This window comes from Asterias rubens, chromosome 12 (genome assembly GCF_902459465.1).
Source record: "Asterias rubens chromosome 12, eAstRub1.3, whole genome shotgun sequence".
NCBI lineage: Eukaryota > Metazoa > Echinodermata > Asteroidea > Forcipulatida > Asteriidae > Asterias > Asterias rubens.
In genome coordinates this window covers 196999-212184 of record NC_047073.1, presented here as the reverse complement: position 1 = coordinate 212184, position 15186 = coordinate 196999, and the positions used below count along the sequence as shown (strand labels likewise).

The 15186-nt window shown below is 38.7% G+C and overlaps 1 protein-coding gene across 2 annotated transcripts in view; it reads left to right on the top strand.

The window, feature by feature from the left end:
- The window catches only part of LOC117297587 (RAB6A-GEF complex partner protein 1-like), a 33635-nt gene extending 20732 nt beyond the window's left edge, over nucleotides 1-12903 (top strand). For both annotated transcript variants that reach the window (XM_033780695.1, XM_033780693.1), the window contains exons 21-31: nucleotides 247-293; nucleotides 972-1096; nucleotides 1498-1640; nucleotides 1931-2017; nucleotides 2389-2666; nucleotides 4448-4624; nucleotides 7534-7661; nucleotides 8480-8710; nucleotides 9185-9362; nucleotides 10726-10914; nucleotides 11486-12903. In XM_033780695.1, the coding sequence (XP_033636586.1) occupies nucleotides 247-293; nucleotides 972-1096; nucleotides 1498-1640; nucleotides 1931-2017; nucleotides 2389-2666; nucleotides 4448-4624; nucleotides 7534-7661; nucleotides 8480-8710; nucleotides 9185-9362; nucleotides 10726-10914; nucleotides 11486-11747 (1845 nt within the window). In that variant the 3' untranslated portion in view covers nucleotides 11748-12903. The remainder of the gene's footprint in view (nucleotides 1-246; nucleotides 294-971; nucleotides 1097-1497; nucleotides 1641-1930; nucleotides 2018-2388; nucleotides 2667-4447; nucleotides 4625-7533; nucleotides 7662-8479; nucleotides 8711-9184; nucleotides 9363-10725; nucleotides 10915-11485) is intronic.
- Nucleotides 12904-15186: the final 2283 nt, after the last annotated feature.

The window sequence follows — 15186 nt, the reverse complement described above, 5'->3', positions numbered from 1 at the left end:
AGGAGAATTCATTCACATTTGAATATTCAGGGTTTTCAGTCCCTGTCTGACTGTGTGGGTTTTCCCCTGGAATAATTCTCTGGGGTTTTCCTCCTACATCTAAAACTGAAACATATTAAAGTACCATATTTTGGCGCAGTTTTCTTGTTATTGATTGTATAAAACTCTATTAGTTAACTGTTACACAAACAAGGTTGTATTAAAGTAAGTACTTTAAGACTGTATTATCCAACTGTTTGATTTCAGACCCAGATTTATCTGCATCATATACTCAGGCAGTTACTCAGAAGAAAGTAAGTTAGCTGATCCACTGTTTGTAATCAGTCTTTGTTTCTTGTCTCAATACCAAGTCAAAAAATACTAAATATACTAAACAGGGTGAGTCAACAAGAACATGACCGAGATTTATGATTTAAACACAAAACAGCGACTGACACTCAAAACCCCTGTGATGCACCTATAAAAACGCATTCTTTCCTGCTTTTCTGGAGAAAAAAAAGAAGGAAACATTGATAATTCTTAGAGAAGTTATGCCTGTTTTATTGAAAGCACTCATGATTGTAGCTGTCTATGGAATGTTAATGCTTGATTGAATCTAAACATCTGAGTAAGTAGCAAAGGTTATAACAAAGTCATTCATCCTTATCAAGTACATGTATTCCGTGGACAGTATGCAAAATGACTACCTCTATTAAAATAGACATAACTCTACGGAATGATCAATTTCTCCCATTCTTTTATATTGAAAAGCGCAGGAGAGAGTGCTTGCTAAATATATGCTTTACTGAACTTTTGAGTGTTATTTATTTTGTTTGTTTTGAAAAACATCAACACTGTACTTTGTAAAGAAATCTTTGAGGAATGAGTCCATTTAAAATTACAAATAATTATTTGCATCATGGTAGATTTATCCTTCTGTTTATTGATTGAGCTTTTATGGTTAATTGAAATTAACTATTCTTGTATTGCAGTCTTGGAATTCACGCATTACAGATTGCAAGAAGTTGTATATCTCTACCCTACTTCCCTCATGTATTGGAATTAATGCTGCATAGTGTGCTAGAAGAAGAAGCTACAGCATCAGAACCTATACCAGGTTAGTAAGGGATTAATGAGTGATAACTAATATAAACCAGGTTAGTAATGGTTAGTAGAGACTTAAACTTCCCTCATGTAGTACAGGTGAGTTTAGTTACATGAAATAAATCAATCAATCAAAGGGCATTTATATAGCACTAAAATCAAAGGCGTTCAAGACAGTTGGATGAAATTAATTTGGATATACTTGTTGGAAGAGAAAACATTAAAGTACAGGCAAGAAGCAGCCTGTTAATGTTTCTCTCATCTAGATTCTGTTTGTCCAATGTATTAAAGTACAGGCAAGAAGCAGCCTGTTAATGTTTCTCTCATCTAGATTCTGTTTGTCCAATGTTTTTATTGTGATGTCAGAAAGAATAAAATCCAGGTTTATTCTGTTGTGTTGTGTTTTCTTCTCAGATGCCTTACTCCCTCGAGTGGTGGCCTTTATAGAGGAATTCCCCCAGTTCTTACAGACAATAGTTCATTGTGCAAGGAAGACAGAGATTGCTCTATGGCCGTACCTCTTCAGAACCATAGGAAGCCCTGAGGAACTGTTTGAGGTAAGACACGTCAGCAACTCCCCTCCCCCCCCCTCCAACCCTCTTCAAGAAGGCCCCAGCTGTTTCTGAATGATGGTATACAAGAGAAATATCAGTGCATGGCGTCTAGTGTCTTCACTCTCAATTTCTCATACAAAACAGAATCATATAGTGACAAATCACTCCGATGACTAACCACCAGAATGTGGATTTGTTGCTCTAAACCACTCAACGATGGCACCACACAAAAAGGGAACCCATTTTTACTTTAAGGTTAAAATTCACCTGAAATTTGTCTGTTTATTTTTCAGCAATGTATAAAAACTGGTGCCCTGCAGACTGCTGCTTCATATCTGCTCATCCTACAGAACCTTGAACCCCCTAAAGTCAGTAGACATGTGAGTACCAGTGAAGATCATTTTAAGGTTCATAATTAACTCAAGAAGAAACATGAACATATCTTTGTATATATCATACATTTTGTTCTAGGAATAATTTTTGACTTGATTTTCTTGATCCTTGATTGTGTTGCCTGTTTTATTTACGATTTGATTTGAATGTTGGCTGTTTTAATAACCTACTCTTGATTGTATTTTTATGATTGTTTTTTATATTATCTGTATTTTTGTGGCTGTTTGTGTGTTTGTTTGGTTATTTTTTACGTTTAAATGATGAATTAATAAATCTGATCCTATCTAATCTAATATAATCTAAGATGAAAAAATAAATCTAATCTAACCTTATCTAATTAACAAAAATTATTTTTCAGCACGCAACTCATCTCTTAGATGCAGCTCTTGAACATTACGAATGGAAACTTTGCCGAGATCTGCTGCGATTCCTACGTTCAATCAGTGCAAGTGACTTTGAAGTCTCTAGAACTCCTCCTCCGAGTCTGAATAATTCCATGGCGTTCCCCCTTGGTAGCCCCGCCCCTCTACCTGCCAAGGAGGGGCAGACCAATCACAAGAGAGGGAGACATTCGAGTAAAGGTGGAAGGGCGCCCTCTGTGGTCAACGATAAACAGGAAGTGGGGCCAGAGAAGAGGTATGTATCAACTAGAATTGCAAAGGTCGTGGGTTTGAATCCCACCCGAGTAATATGTCGTGATATTTTTTTCAAAGGACTCGGGGGGGGGGGGGGGAAAGTACTGAGTATACAGTGCTAACACACATCAGTGTAAGGGGAAAGTACTGAGTATACAGTGCTAACACACATCGGTGTAAGGGGAAAGTACCGAGTGTACAGTGCTAACACACATCGGTGTAAGGGGAAAGTATTAAGTATACAGTGCTAAAACTCATCGGTGTAAGGGGAAAGTACTAAGTATACAGTGCTACCACACATCAGTGTAAGGGGAAAGTACTAAGTATACAGTGCTAAAACACATCGGTGTAAGGGGAAAGTACTAAGTATACAGTGCTACCACACATCAGTGTAAGGGGAAAGTACTGAGTATACAGTGCTAACACACATCAGTGTAAGGGGAAAGTACTGAGTATACAGTGCTAACACACATCAGTGTAAGGGGAAAGTACTGAGTGTACAGTGCTAACACACATCGGTGTAAGGGGAAAGTACTAAATATACAGTGCTAAAACACATCGGTGTAAGGGGAAAGTACTAAGTATACAGTGCTAACACACATCAGTGTAAGGGGAAAGTACTAAGTATACAGTGCTAACACACATCAGTGTAAGGGGAAAGTACTAAGTATACAGTGCTAAAACACATCGGTGTAAGGGGAAAGTACTAAGTATACAGTGCTACCACACATCAGTGTAAGGGGAAAGTACTGAGTATACAGTGCTAACACACATCAGTGTAAGGGGAAAGTACTGAGTATACAGTGCTAACACACATCAGTGTAAGGGGAAAGTACTGAGTATACAGTGCTAACACACATCGGTGTTAGGGGAAAGTACTAAGTATACAGTGCTAAAACACATCGGTGTAAGGGGAAAGTACTAAGTATACAGTGCTACCACACATCGGTGTAAGGGGAAAGTACTGAGTATACAGTGCTAACACACATCGGTGTAAGGGGAAAGTACTAAGTATACAGTGCTAACACACATCGGTGTAAGGGGAAAGTACTAAGTATACAGTGCTAAAACACATCGGTGTAAGGGGAAAGTACTAAGTATACAGTGCTACCACACATCGGTGTAAGGGGAAAGTACTAAGTATACAGTGCTACCACACATCGGTGTAAGGGGAAAGTACTGAGTATACAGTGCTACCACACATCGGTGTAAGGGGAAAGTACTGAGTATACAGTGCTAACACACATCGGTGTAAGGGGAAAGTACTAAGTATACAGTGCTAAAACACATCGGTGTAAGGGGAAAGTACTAAGTATACAGTGCTAACACACATCGGTGTAAGACTAAAAACCACAACTACTATTTCTTTAATAATAATAATTGATTTTTATATAACGCTTTATCACAGCCCAAAGGGTGTATCAAAGCGCTTTTGACATTATTACCCCTGGTCACTGGGTCTTAGATTATTCCTTAAATCATCTCAGCTGCTTGGGGAGTATACAGCCGGTGCTGTAAGTTACTGCGCTCCAAGCTAATCATTCACATGAACCATCTCTGCCCTCACAGATACCCATCTTACTCCTGGGTGGAGAGAAGCAATGGCTCAGTGTCTTGGTCAAGGACACAAGTGTCACGACTGGGATTCGAACCCACACTCCGATGACTTAATTACCAGAACTTGAGTCTGATGCTCTTATCCGCTCGGCCACGACACCCTCAGAGTTTTTTTAAAGAATATTTATCAGAGATTAGACTTATGTTTTGTTCTTTTCTCTGTAGCCGTTCCAGCTCTTTATCCAAGACAATTGAGCAGATAACAACGGCCGAAGAGTACTTTGTAGATTCTATTCTCAATCGTCATGCTCGGAAGCTTCTTGCATCCATGAGATTAAGAGATCTTGGGCTCTACGCTGCGGACTTAGACTTTAAATTACAGCCCTGGCTTACCAAAGAAAGGTGGGTAGTCAATAAATAAAATAATAAACTTGGTTTAAAGGCACTGGCCGCCAGTTAAAACGCGACCTTAGATAAAGGTTCTACAGTCAGAAGATTTCATTAGGAGGCATTAACCACCAGTTTCTTTCAGAGTTTAGAAACCATCATTACACTGTGTTACACCAAACCTTTCTATGTATATCCACCATTAGAAACCATCATTACACTGTGTTACACCAAACCTTTCTACGTATATCCACCATTAGAAACCATCATTACACTGTGTTACACCAAACCTTTCTACATATATCCACCATTAGAAACCATCATTACACTGTGTTACACCAAACCTTTCTACGTATATCCACCATTAGAAACCATCATTACACTGTGTTACACCAAACCTTTCTACGTATATCCACCATTAGAAACCATCATTACACTGTGTTACACCAAACCTTTCTACATATATCCACCATTAGAAACCATCATTACACTGTGTTACACCAAACCTTTCTACGTATATCCACCATTAGAAACCATCATTACACTGTGTTACACCAAACCTTTCTACATATATCCACCATTAGAAACCATCATTACACTGTGTTACACCAAACCTTTCTACATATATCCACCATTAGAAACCATCATTACACTGTGTTACACCAAACCTTTCTACGTATATCCACCATTAGAAACCATCATTACACTGTGTTACACCAAACCTTTCTACGTATATCCACCATTAGAAACCATCATTACACTGTGTTACACCAAACCTTTCTACGTATATCCACCATTAGAAACCATCATTACACTGTGTTACACCAAACCTTTCTACATATATCCACCATTAGAAACCATCATTACACTGTGTTACACCAAACCTTTCTACGTATATCCACCATTAGAAACCATCATTACACTGTGTTACACCAAACCTTTCTACGTATATCCACCATTAGAAACCATCATTACACTGTGTTACACCAAACCTTTCTACATATATCCACCATTAGAAACCATCATTACACTGTGTTACACCAAACCTTTCTACGTATATCCACCATTAGAAACCATCATTACACTGTGTTACACCAAACCTTTCTACATATATCCACCATTAGAAACCATCATTACACTGTGTTACACCAAACCTTTCTACATATATCCACCATTAGAAACCATCATTACACTGTGTTACACCAAACCTTTCTACATATATCCACCATTAGAAACCATCATTACACTGTGTTACACCAAACCTTTCTACGTATATCCACCATTAGAAACCATCATTACACTGTGTTACACCAAACCTTTCTACGTATATCCACCATTAGAAACCATCATTACACTGTGTTACACCAAACCTTTCTACATATATCCACCATTAGAAACCATCATTACACTGTGTTACACCAAACCTTTCTACATATATCCACCATTAGAAACCATCATTACACTGTGTTACACCAAACCTTTCTACATATATCCACCATTAGAAACCATCATTACACTGTGTTACACCAAACCTTTCTACGTATATCCACCATTAGAAACCATCATTACACTGTGTTACACCAAACCTTTCTACATATATCCACCATTAGAAACCATCATTACACTGTGTTACACCAAACCTTTCTACATATATCCACCATTAGAAACCATCATTACACTGTGTTACACCAAACCTTTCTACGTATATCCACCATTAGAAACCATCATTACACTGTGTTACACCAAACCTTTCTACGTATATCCACCATTAGAAACCATCATTACACTGTGTTACACCAAACCTTTCTACGTATATCCACCATTAGAAACCATCATTACACTGTGTTACACCAAACCTTTCTACATATATCCACCATTAGAAACCATCATTACACTGTGTTACACCAAACCTTTCTACATATATCCACCATTAGAAACCATCATTACACTGTGTTACACCAAACCTTTCTACGTATATCCACCATTAGAAACCATCATTACACTGTGTTACACCAAACCTTTCTACGTATATCCACCATTAGAAACCATCATTACACTGTGTTACACCAAACCTTTCTACATATATCCACCATTAGAAACCATCATTACACTGTGTTACACCAAACCTTTCTACGTATATCCACCATTAGAAACCATCATTACACTGTGTTACACCAAACCTTTCTACATATATCCACCATTAGAAACCATCATTACACTGTGTTACACCAAACCTTTCTACATATATCCACCATTAGAAACCATCATTACACTGTGTTACACCAAACCTTTCTACATATATCCACCATTAGAAACCATCATTACACTGTGTTACACCAAACCTTTCTACGTATATCCACCATTAGAAACCATCATTACACTGTGTTACACCAAACCTTTCTACATATATCCACCATTAGAAACCATCATTACACTGTGTTACACCAAACCTTTCTACGTATATCCACCATTAGAAACCATCATTACACTGTGTTACACCAAACCTTTCTACATATATCCACCATTAGAAACCATCATTACACTGTGTTACACCAAACCTTTCTACATATATCCACCATTAGAAACCATCATTACACTGTGTTACACCAAACCTTTCTACGTATATCCACCATTAGAAACCATCATTACACTGTGTTACACCAAACCTTTCTACGTATATCCACCATTAGAAACCATCATTACACTGTGTTACACCAAACCTTTCTACGTATATCCACCATTAGAAACCATCATTACACTGTGTTACACCAAACCTTTCTACATATATCCACCATTAGAAACCATCATTACACTGTGTTACACCAAACCTTTCTACATATATCCACCATGCAAAGTTTAAAACCCTACAAACCTCTCTTTCATGCAAATAAACACAATTTTTTTTTTATTTTGACCCTTAATAGGAATCGTGTTGCCAAAGTGGATGACTTTGAAGCAGCTTTAAAGAAGCTTCATCATGACTTTCAGTGGCCTTTACCTACACTCACTACCGGTGCTGCAAGTATTGGGATCAATGCAAATAAATCACCTAGTAAGTACATAGCTTCAATCTCACTGCTTTTACTCATTCTTCTGAAGACAATCAGAGCATACTGATCGAAACGTTGAGTCGTTAACCACCGGTTCTTTCCAGAACCAACACTACTCAAAAGAGATTTACACATAGTGCTACCACTAACCTCACCTGATTATACTCCAACCATGTAAAGTTTAAAATCCTGCTTTTATATTCAGCTAGGAACAGAAGTTTCCATAAGTTTACATTGTTCTTTGTGTTCTCTTAATTAAGAAACTTGAGGTAGCTATGAATTCACATCTGTTTTGTCATTAGTTTATTCTTCATTGTCTCGTATTTGGGTGCTTTATTATTCGCAGTGTTGTTTATTGTTTTAACCAAGTGTACACTGTATTCGGTATTTTACTTGTTTGGCCAATTTCCTATCTTCCACCAAGGTAGAGTTAAAAGAAGTTAGTAGAGAAGTCTCCCGAATTCTAAAAAATCTACTCCGCAGTATTGCGGAGTAGATTTGCGGAGTAGGTTATGTTCTCTTGCGAACTTGTCTTTCTGTATATTTTACTACTTAGTAAAATATACAGAAAGACAAGTTGGCAAGAGAACATTAGTAAAATATACAGAAAGACAAGTTGGCAAGAGAACATAACCTACTTAGTAAAATATACAGAAAGACAAGTTGGCAAGAGAACATAACCTACCCACCAAGTAGATATACATAATGGTGTTAATACCGCAATCATAATATACATACAAAAGCTTGTTAAATTGTACGCATTGATGATGTTGGTTTGAATCCTTCATCAGTTTGTCATTTTTCTCTTTAAATCTTGTAGGTTTATTAGTCAAGTCTTCCCCTCCATCATCTTCATCAATCCAAGCTCAGATGAATGGTCTTAAGATGTCTGGAGGAGACAGTGAATCTGAGAGAGTGACTTTCCCTGTTGCTCCTCTACCATTGAACCGAGATCTACGTGTATTAATCAGGCCTAATAGCCTAGCATCTGATAGTACACACAGTGAGGTCAGAACAGAGGAAGCTATTCTTAGATACCCATCAGCTAGAGGTAAGGATGCTTCTTGGAAGTGTCGAGGCCGAGCAGTTAGGAGCACCCAATTCAAACTCTGGTATTTCTGATCAGCAGAGTGTGGGTTCCAATCCCCCAGTCGGGCCACTTGTGTCCTTAAGCAAGACACCTAACCATTGCTTCATCCTCCAATGGGACGTTAAGCCGTGTTGTGTAATGCACTTACAAAAAACCAGTGCACAAGGAACAGAGAAGGGGTTCACCCCTGTGTTACTTGCTGTGGCTGCTGAATGCGCCAGAGCACGTGCGCTATATTAGACTTTGATATAAGTATTATGTCATGCTAACTTGATTCCAAAGTTTTACTCTTACACCGATGTGTATTTACCACATTCCCAAACTCCGTTAAACAAAATCACAGGCATCACTCGGGGGGGATTTGAACCCATGACCTTTGCAATCCCACCCAAGATTTTGTGCTTAAATTATCATAATTGTTTCTTTGGCTGGTAGGCTCAGACGATAACAGCATTTGTACCACAGAGCCATCTGAAGGAAGCTCTTTATTTGGAGACGGTGATAACGTCTTAGAAGACAGTATATGGAGCAGTAACGCTAACCTGGAGGAGTTGGAACAGTTTTATTTGCAATTGAGCCATAGTGGCCCACGACAATCTGACAAAGAACTCAGGTATGTACCAAGAGTCGAAAATAGTAAATGACTTCTCTGGAATGTCTTGGCCAAGTGGATAAGAGCACCGAACTCAAGGTCAGGTGTTTTTGATCAGCAGAGTATGGGTTCGAGTCCCAGTCATGACACTAGTGTCCTTAAGCAAGTCACTTAACATTTGTTGCTTGGTCATTTGGATGGTACTAAAAGTCGTTGGTCCCGTGTGTTGTGTAAGGCACGTAGCAGAACCCAGTGCACTTATCATAAAGAGAAGTGTGGCCCCAGCGCTCCTGGTTTAATCGTCAGCATATTGCACTGTGTGTTGTGTAAGGCACGTAGCAGAACCCAGTGCACTTATCATAAAGAGAAGTGTGGCCCCGGCGCTCCTGGTTTAATCGGCAGCATATTGCACTGTGTGTTGTGTAAGGCACAAAGCAGAACCCAGTGCACTTATCCTAAAGAGAAGTGTGGCCCCAGCGCTCCTGGTTTAATCGTCAGCATATTGCACTGTGTGTTGTGTAAGGCACAAAGCAGAACCCAGTGCACTTATCATAAAGAGAAGTGTGGCCCCGGCGCTCCTGGTTTAATCGGCAGCATATTGCACTGTGTGTTGTGTAAGGCACAAAGCAGAACCCAGTGCACTTATCCTAAAGAGAAGTGTGGCCCCAGCGCTCCTGGTTTAATCGTCAGCATATTGCACTGTGTGTTGTGTAAGGCACGTAGCAGAACCCAGTGCACTTATCATAAAGAGAAGTGTGGCCCCAGCGCTCCTGGTTTAATCGGCAGCATATTGCACCACAGCACATTGAAACCATTACATAATGCTATAAAGGAATACGTCTCATACTTCAATACATAGCTCCAGTTCAAACCATTACATGATGCTATAAAGGAATACGTCTCATACTTCAATACGTAGCTCCAGTTGAAACCATTACATGATGCTATAAAGGAATACGTCTCATACTTCAATACGTAGCTCCAGATACCTTGCTTTGATACGCCCCAAGGACTGTGATAATTGACTCCCCTACACCTGAAGCTTAGAATCAAAATGATACTGACGATGACTTGAGCAAGCTAATCGAAATGTTGAGACCAATTCAAGAACTGCCTCCGCGGCAGTGCAGTTAATTACGATCTTATAAACTAAAGTAGTAGTCCCAGCCTATTTTCTATACCTTCCGCCCGGGTAGTAGTTAAAAAGCAGGACTGTTTTTTTCAGAACTGAGAAATCTCCGGAACATCTGATAAATCTACTCCGCGGTAGCAGAATATAGCAAGACAGTTCTTTAAGAACAAACTCTACCAGGCAAGTAGATACACACATGGTGTTACCACAAACCCAATATATAATGATGATATGATGCTTGTTTCTTTGAAGGTATTTGTATGACATCTTCTTAGCTGCATTATGTTTAGAGTGGACGTTACTCATTGCTATCTTACTGCGAGATCTGACACTCATCTCTAAAGTAGTGAATGTGGCGTCATCATCTGATGTGGCTCTGGAGGTAGTAGCTCGTATGAGAGAAGGATTATCATTCCTGGAGATGTGGGCAGACTCAGAATGGTAAGTTATTCTTAAAGGGTCTGGCTACTTTTTGTAACACAAAACACAATGTTCACAGATTGACATTAAACTCACACAGTTTGAAGATAATGATATAAGAAGGCTTCCCTTAAAAAAATACTTACTGAGGTGCTGTAGTTTTTGAGAAATGAGTGAACCAATACACGAAAGTAATTTTTGGCTCGGGAGACGAAAGTTATTTTAGCCTGAAAATGTATTTTTCAGGCCATTGCTTTACTCATTTCTCAAAAATTACAGCACTTCGGCAAGTAATACTTTAAAGGAAGCTTTCTACCATCCTTATCTTTAAACCGTGTAAGTTTAATGTCAATCTATAGACATTGTGTTTTGTGTTAAGTTACCGGTTGCAACATGACATGACTACAGTCAGTTGCGCTACAACTTCTGTGCACTTTGTACTTCTGCATGCACTTTGTACATCATTAAACAGCTACTTGTAAACCACTGGTCCTTGCTTGAACTTGGCCTATGTCTGTTGTTACATGATAAAACTGTAGGTAGAGAGGTTTTAAATCTACCTGAACTCTGATTGGTTTTATTCATCCTACAGCCCTGGTTATAAGCCGCTATTTGTTGCCATTAGACCTCAGGCCCAAGTCCTTGCCGAGGTGGTAGAGACTGCCATTACTCCTCCACAGACTCCCCACTCTAGGACGTCGTCGACTTCAGATCAATCTGTGGGCCATCAGGAGATCAAGAGATTGGGGTCACATGGTAGTGGAGTCATCTCTGAGCATGAACTCTCCGAGGAAGACGTCTTTGAAGATGAGAAAGGCAAGGATGGGGAGGAGCAAGGATGTAGTGTTTCATGATGGAGGGGGCCTGGCTAAACATTCAAAGCCCCCCTTCTCTAATGGTATCAATTTGGACCAAACTTGTATTTAAATTTTCAAAAAAGTATTGCCCTTTGCATTAAATAAAATCATGGCCTAGAATCTGAACAGTAGTGAGAAGTAAGATCTAAGTGTGCATTTATGAAACATTTAAAGCATCTGGCAAATAATTGAAGATATAAACAATTTTTTTGTGTGTGTCTTGAATATGTGGATTTGAAAAGGTTCTATTGCCCTTGTCTTGGCTTTTGTGCCCCATCAGAAGTTTCCCATAGACTTAAAGATTTCCTAATGGAAGTGCCCCTTACAAAATGAAAATGGCCTTGCCCTTTCAAAGATACAAATTCCAGGCCTGAGACATTCATGATTTAAATAAACAAATGAGTTGGACAGAAGTAAGCCATGCATGCAATATCATATCATGTGGTGAATGCATACACCACAGAATATTCAATATCACACACTTTGATTGAATGATAGAAGACTATGCCAGCATGCAATATCATAGGGATACACCACAGAATATTCAATATCACACACTTTGATTGAATGATAGAAGACTATGCCAGCATGCAATATCATATCATGTGGTGAATGCATACACCACAGAATATCCAATATCACACACTTTGATTGAATGATAGAAGACTATGCCAGCATGCAATATCATAGGGATACACCACAGAATATTCAATATCACACACTTTGATTGAATGATAGAAGACTATGCCAGCATGCAATATCATATCATGTGGTGAATGCATACACCACAGAATATCCAATATCACACACTTTGATTGAATGATAGAAGACTATGCCAGCATGCAATATCATAGGGATACACCACAGAATATTCAATATCACACACTTTGATTGAATGATAGAAGACTATGCCAGCATGCATTATAGTATCATTTGGTGAATGCATACACCACAGAATATTCAATATCACACACTTTGATTGAATGATAGAAGACTATGCCAGCATGCATTATAGTATCATTTGGTGAATGCATCTACACAGTACACAACCCTCCCACCATTTAATATCACCCACTGTGGTTTTAAATAATGCCAGCCTGCAATTTGTTATCCTGTGGTGAGTTGACTGATCTTTCAATTTCCAAGTGGTTTTGTACAGTAATTGCACAGTAATTGCCAGGTGCATGACATCACCATGAGAGGGTGAGTGAGGGTGAGTGATCGTTGGATTAGCTCTTGTCAGGAGCTCACCCTAGTGAGCACAACGGGGTCGACCCAGGGAAGCTAATTAAATGCACCCATTGTAATCACAATGTTTATGACATCACCATGAGAGGGTGAGTGAGGGTGAGTGATCGTTGGATTAGCTCTTGTCAGGAGCTCACCCTAGTGAGCACAACGGGGTCGACCCAGGGAAGCTAATTAAATGCACCCATTGTAATCACAATGTTTATGACATCACCATGAGAGGGTGAGTGAGGGTGAGTGATCGTTGGATTAGCTCTTGTCAGGAGCTCACCCTAGTGAGCACAACGGGGTCGACCCAGGGAAGCTAATTAAATGCACCCATTGTAATCACAATGTTTATGACATCACCATGAGAGGGTGAGTGAGGGTGAGTGATCGTTGGATTAGCTCTTGTCAGGAGCTCACCCTAGTGAGCACAACGGGGTCGACCCAGGGAAGCTAATTAAATGCACCCATTGTATTCACAATGTTTATCATAAGTGTAAATTGAGTAGACTTGATATCTTGCGAGTATAATTCCTGGATTATCATTGTAATTGATATAGAGACTGAGCTATATGCATTTATATATATTTTACAAATGGTGCTAACACTTTATTATATATTTCTACACGTAGTGATTTGAACTTGATCAGTAATGTTTTATGAATGTTGGTGTACATTTGTATATTACCTGTATGTTTTTGTGTCAATTGAAACTACACAGTTAATTTAATAATAGGTGTTGTTATACACAAGCTTCCATTTTGTAGTAAATTTGCCAATTCTTGTAATGCAATGGTTATAGGAAGAGGGGCAACATAAATGCAACTTCCCATGCTGTGTGTCTAAGTATTAAGGTATTTGAAGTCAGTATACTTTAAGTATCGGCACAGCCTTGTTTGAAGATAATTGTTTCACACTTGCACTTCTGTTCATGTTAACTAAATCTTAATCAATGCCAAGATAGTGTGACAAGTTTCCTTAAAGGCAGTGGACACTATTGGTAATTACTCAAAATAATATTTAGCATAAACACTTATCTTTGTAACAAGCAATGGAGAGCTGTTGGTAGTATGAAACATTGTGAGAAACGGCTCCCTCTGAAGTAACATAGTTTTTGAGAAAGAAGTAATTTTCCACGAATTTGATTTCGAGACCTCAGAACTAAATTGAGGTCTCGAGATCAAGCATCTGGAAGCACACAACTCCGTATGACAAGGGTGTTTTTTCTTTCATTATTATCTTGCAACTTTGATGACCAATTGAGCTCAACTTTTCACAGATTTGTTAAGAATGGTCTTTGACAATTACCAAAAGTGTCTTGTCTTTAAGGTATTATTTGAGTTGTGTGTTAATTGAACGCAGACTTGAAGCTCACAGATACTTATTGGAAAATACCATTATTGGAAAAATCAAACTTCTATCGCCTTCAAAAGCACAAAATAATTTGATCATTTGTAACAAACACTTTTTAATTACTTTTATTCGGTGGCGATATATCACAGTTGGTAAATGTGTGACCAGCTCTGTGTATAAACAGGTATAACATTCTTCCTACTTCAGTCTTTTTTTCAAGGTTTTTATTTTATTTATGGGGAATGGGCACTTGGACAAATCAGGACAAAATTGTGATTAAAAAGTCCATTAAACCCTATTGCATGTTTACATGTAAGTCAGCCCTTGTACATGTACTTGATAAACATGTTCCTACTGTTTTCCTCGGACCGAACATCAAGCCTGTGTAAAGACATAGTGCTTACCTTTTTCAATGTGTGTTTGTTGACAGATGAAAGTTGGTGTATATTTGTTGTCTGTTCATTGTGTAACTACATAGTGGAAATAGTGTCCAATTTTGACTTTACAATTTGGGGGTCACTATAGTTTCAATGGGAAGAAAGACAGCATTTATAGTGGGGTTTTGGAAAGGGAATTATCCCTTTAATGTAAAGAAAACATTTAGAAAAAGATTATTTTTGGGGCTCACTGAACATAATCCTGCACATCTGTATTGCACTGATTACTAAATGACTGCAGGATGCTTTATTAACACTACAGGGGAATGGCTTTAAAAGCTGACCTTGCATTTTTCAGTACCTTGGAATTTAGTACCGCCATGAAGCGCAGAATGCTGTGGGCCTTATGCAAAGAATTCCAGGGTTGGTTTTGAAAGGAAGGTCTTGGCAAATTGTTTCTGCATCTTTGCACC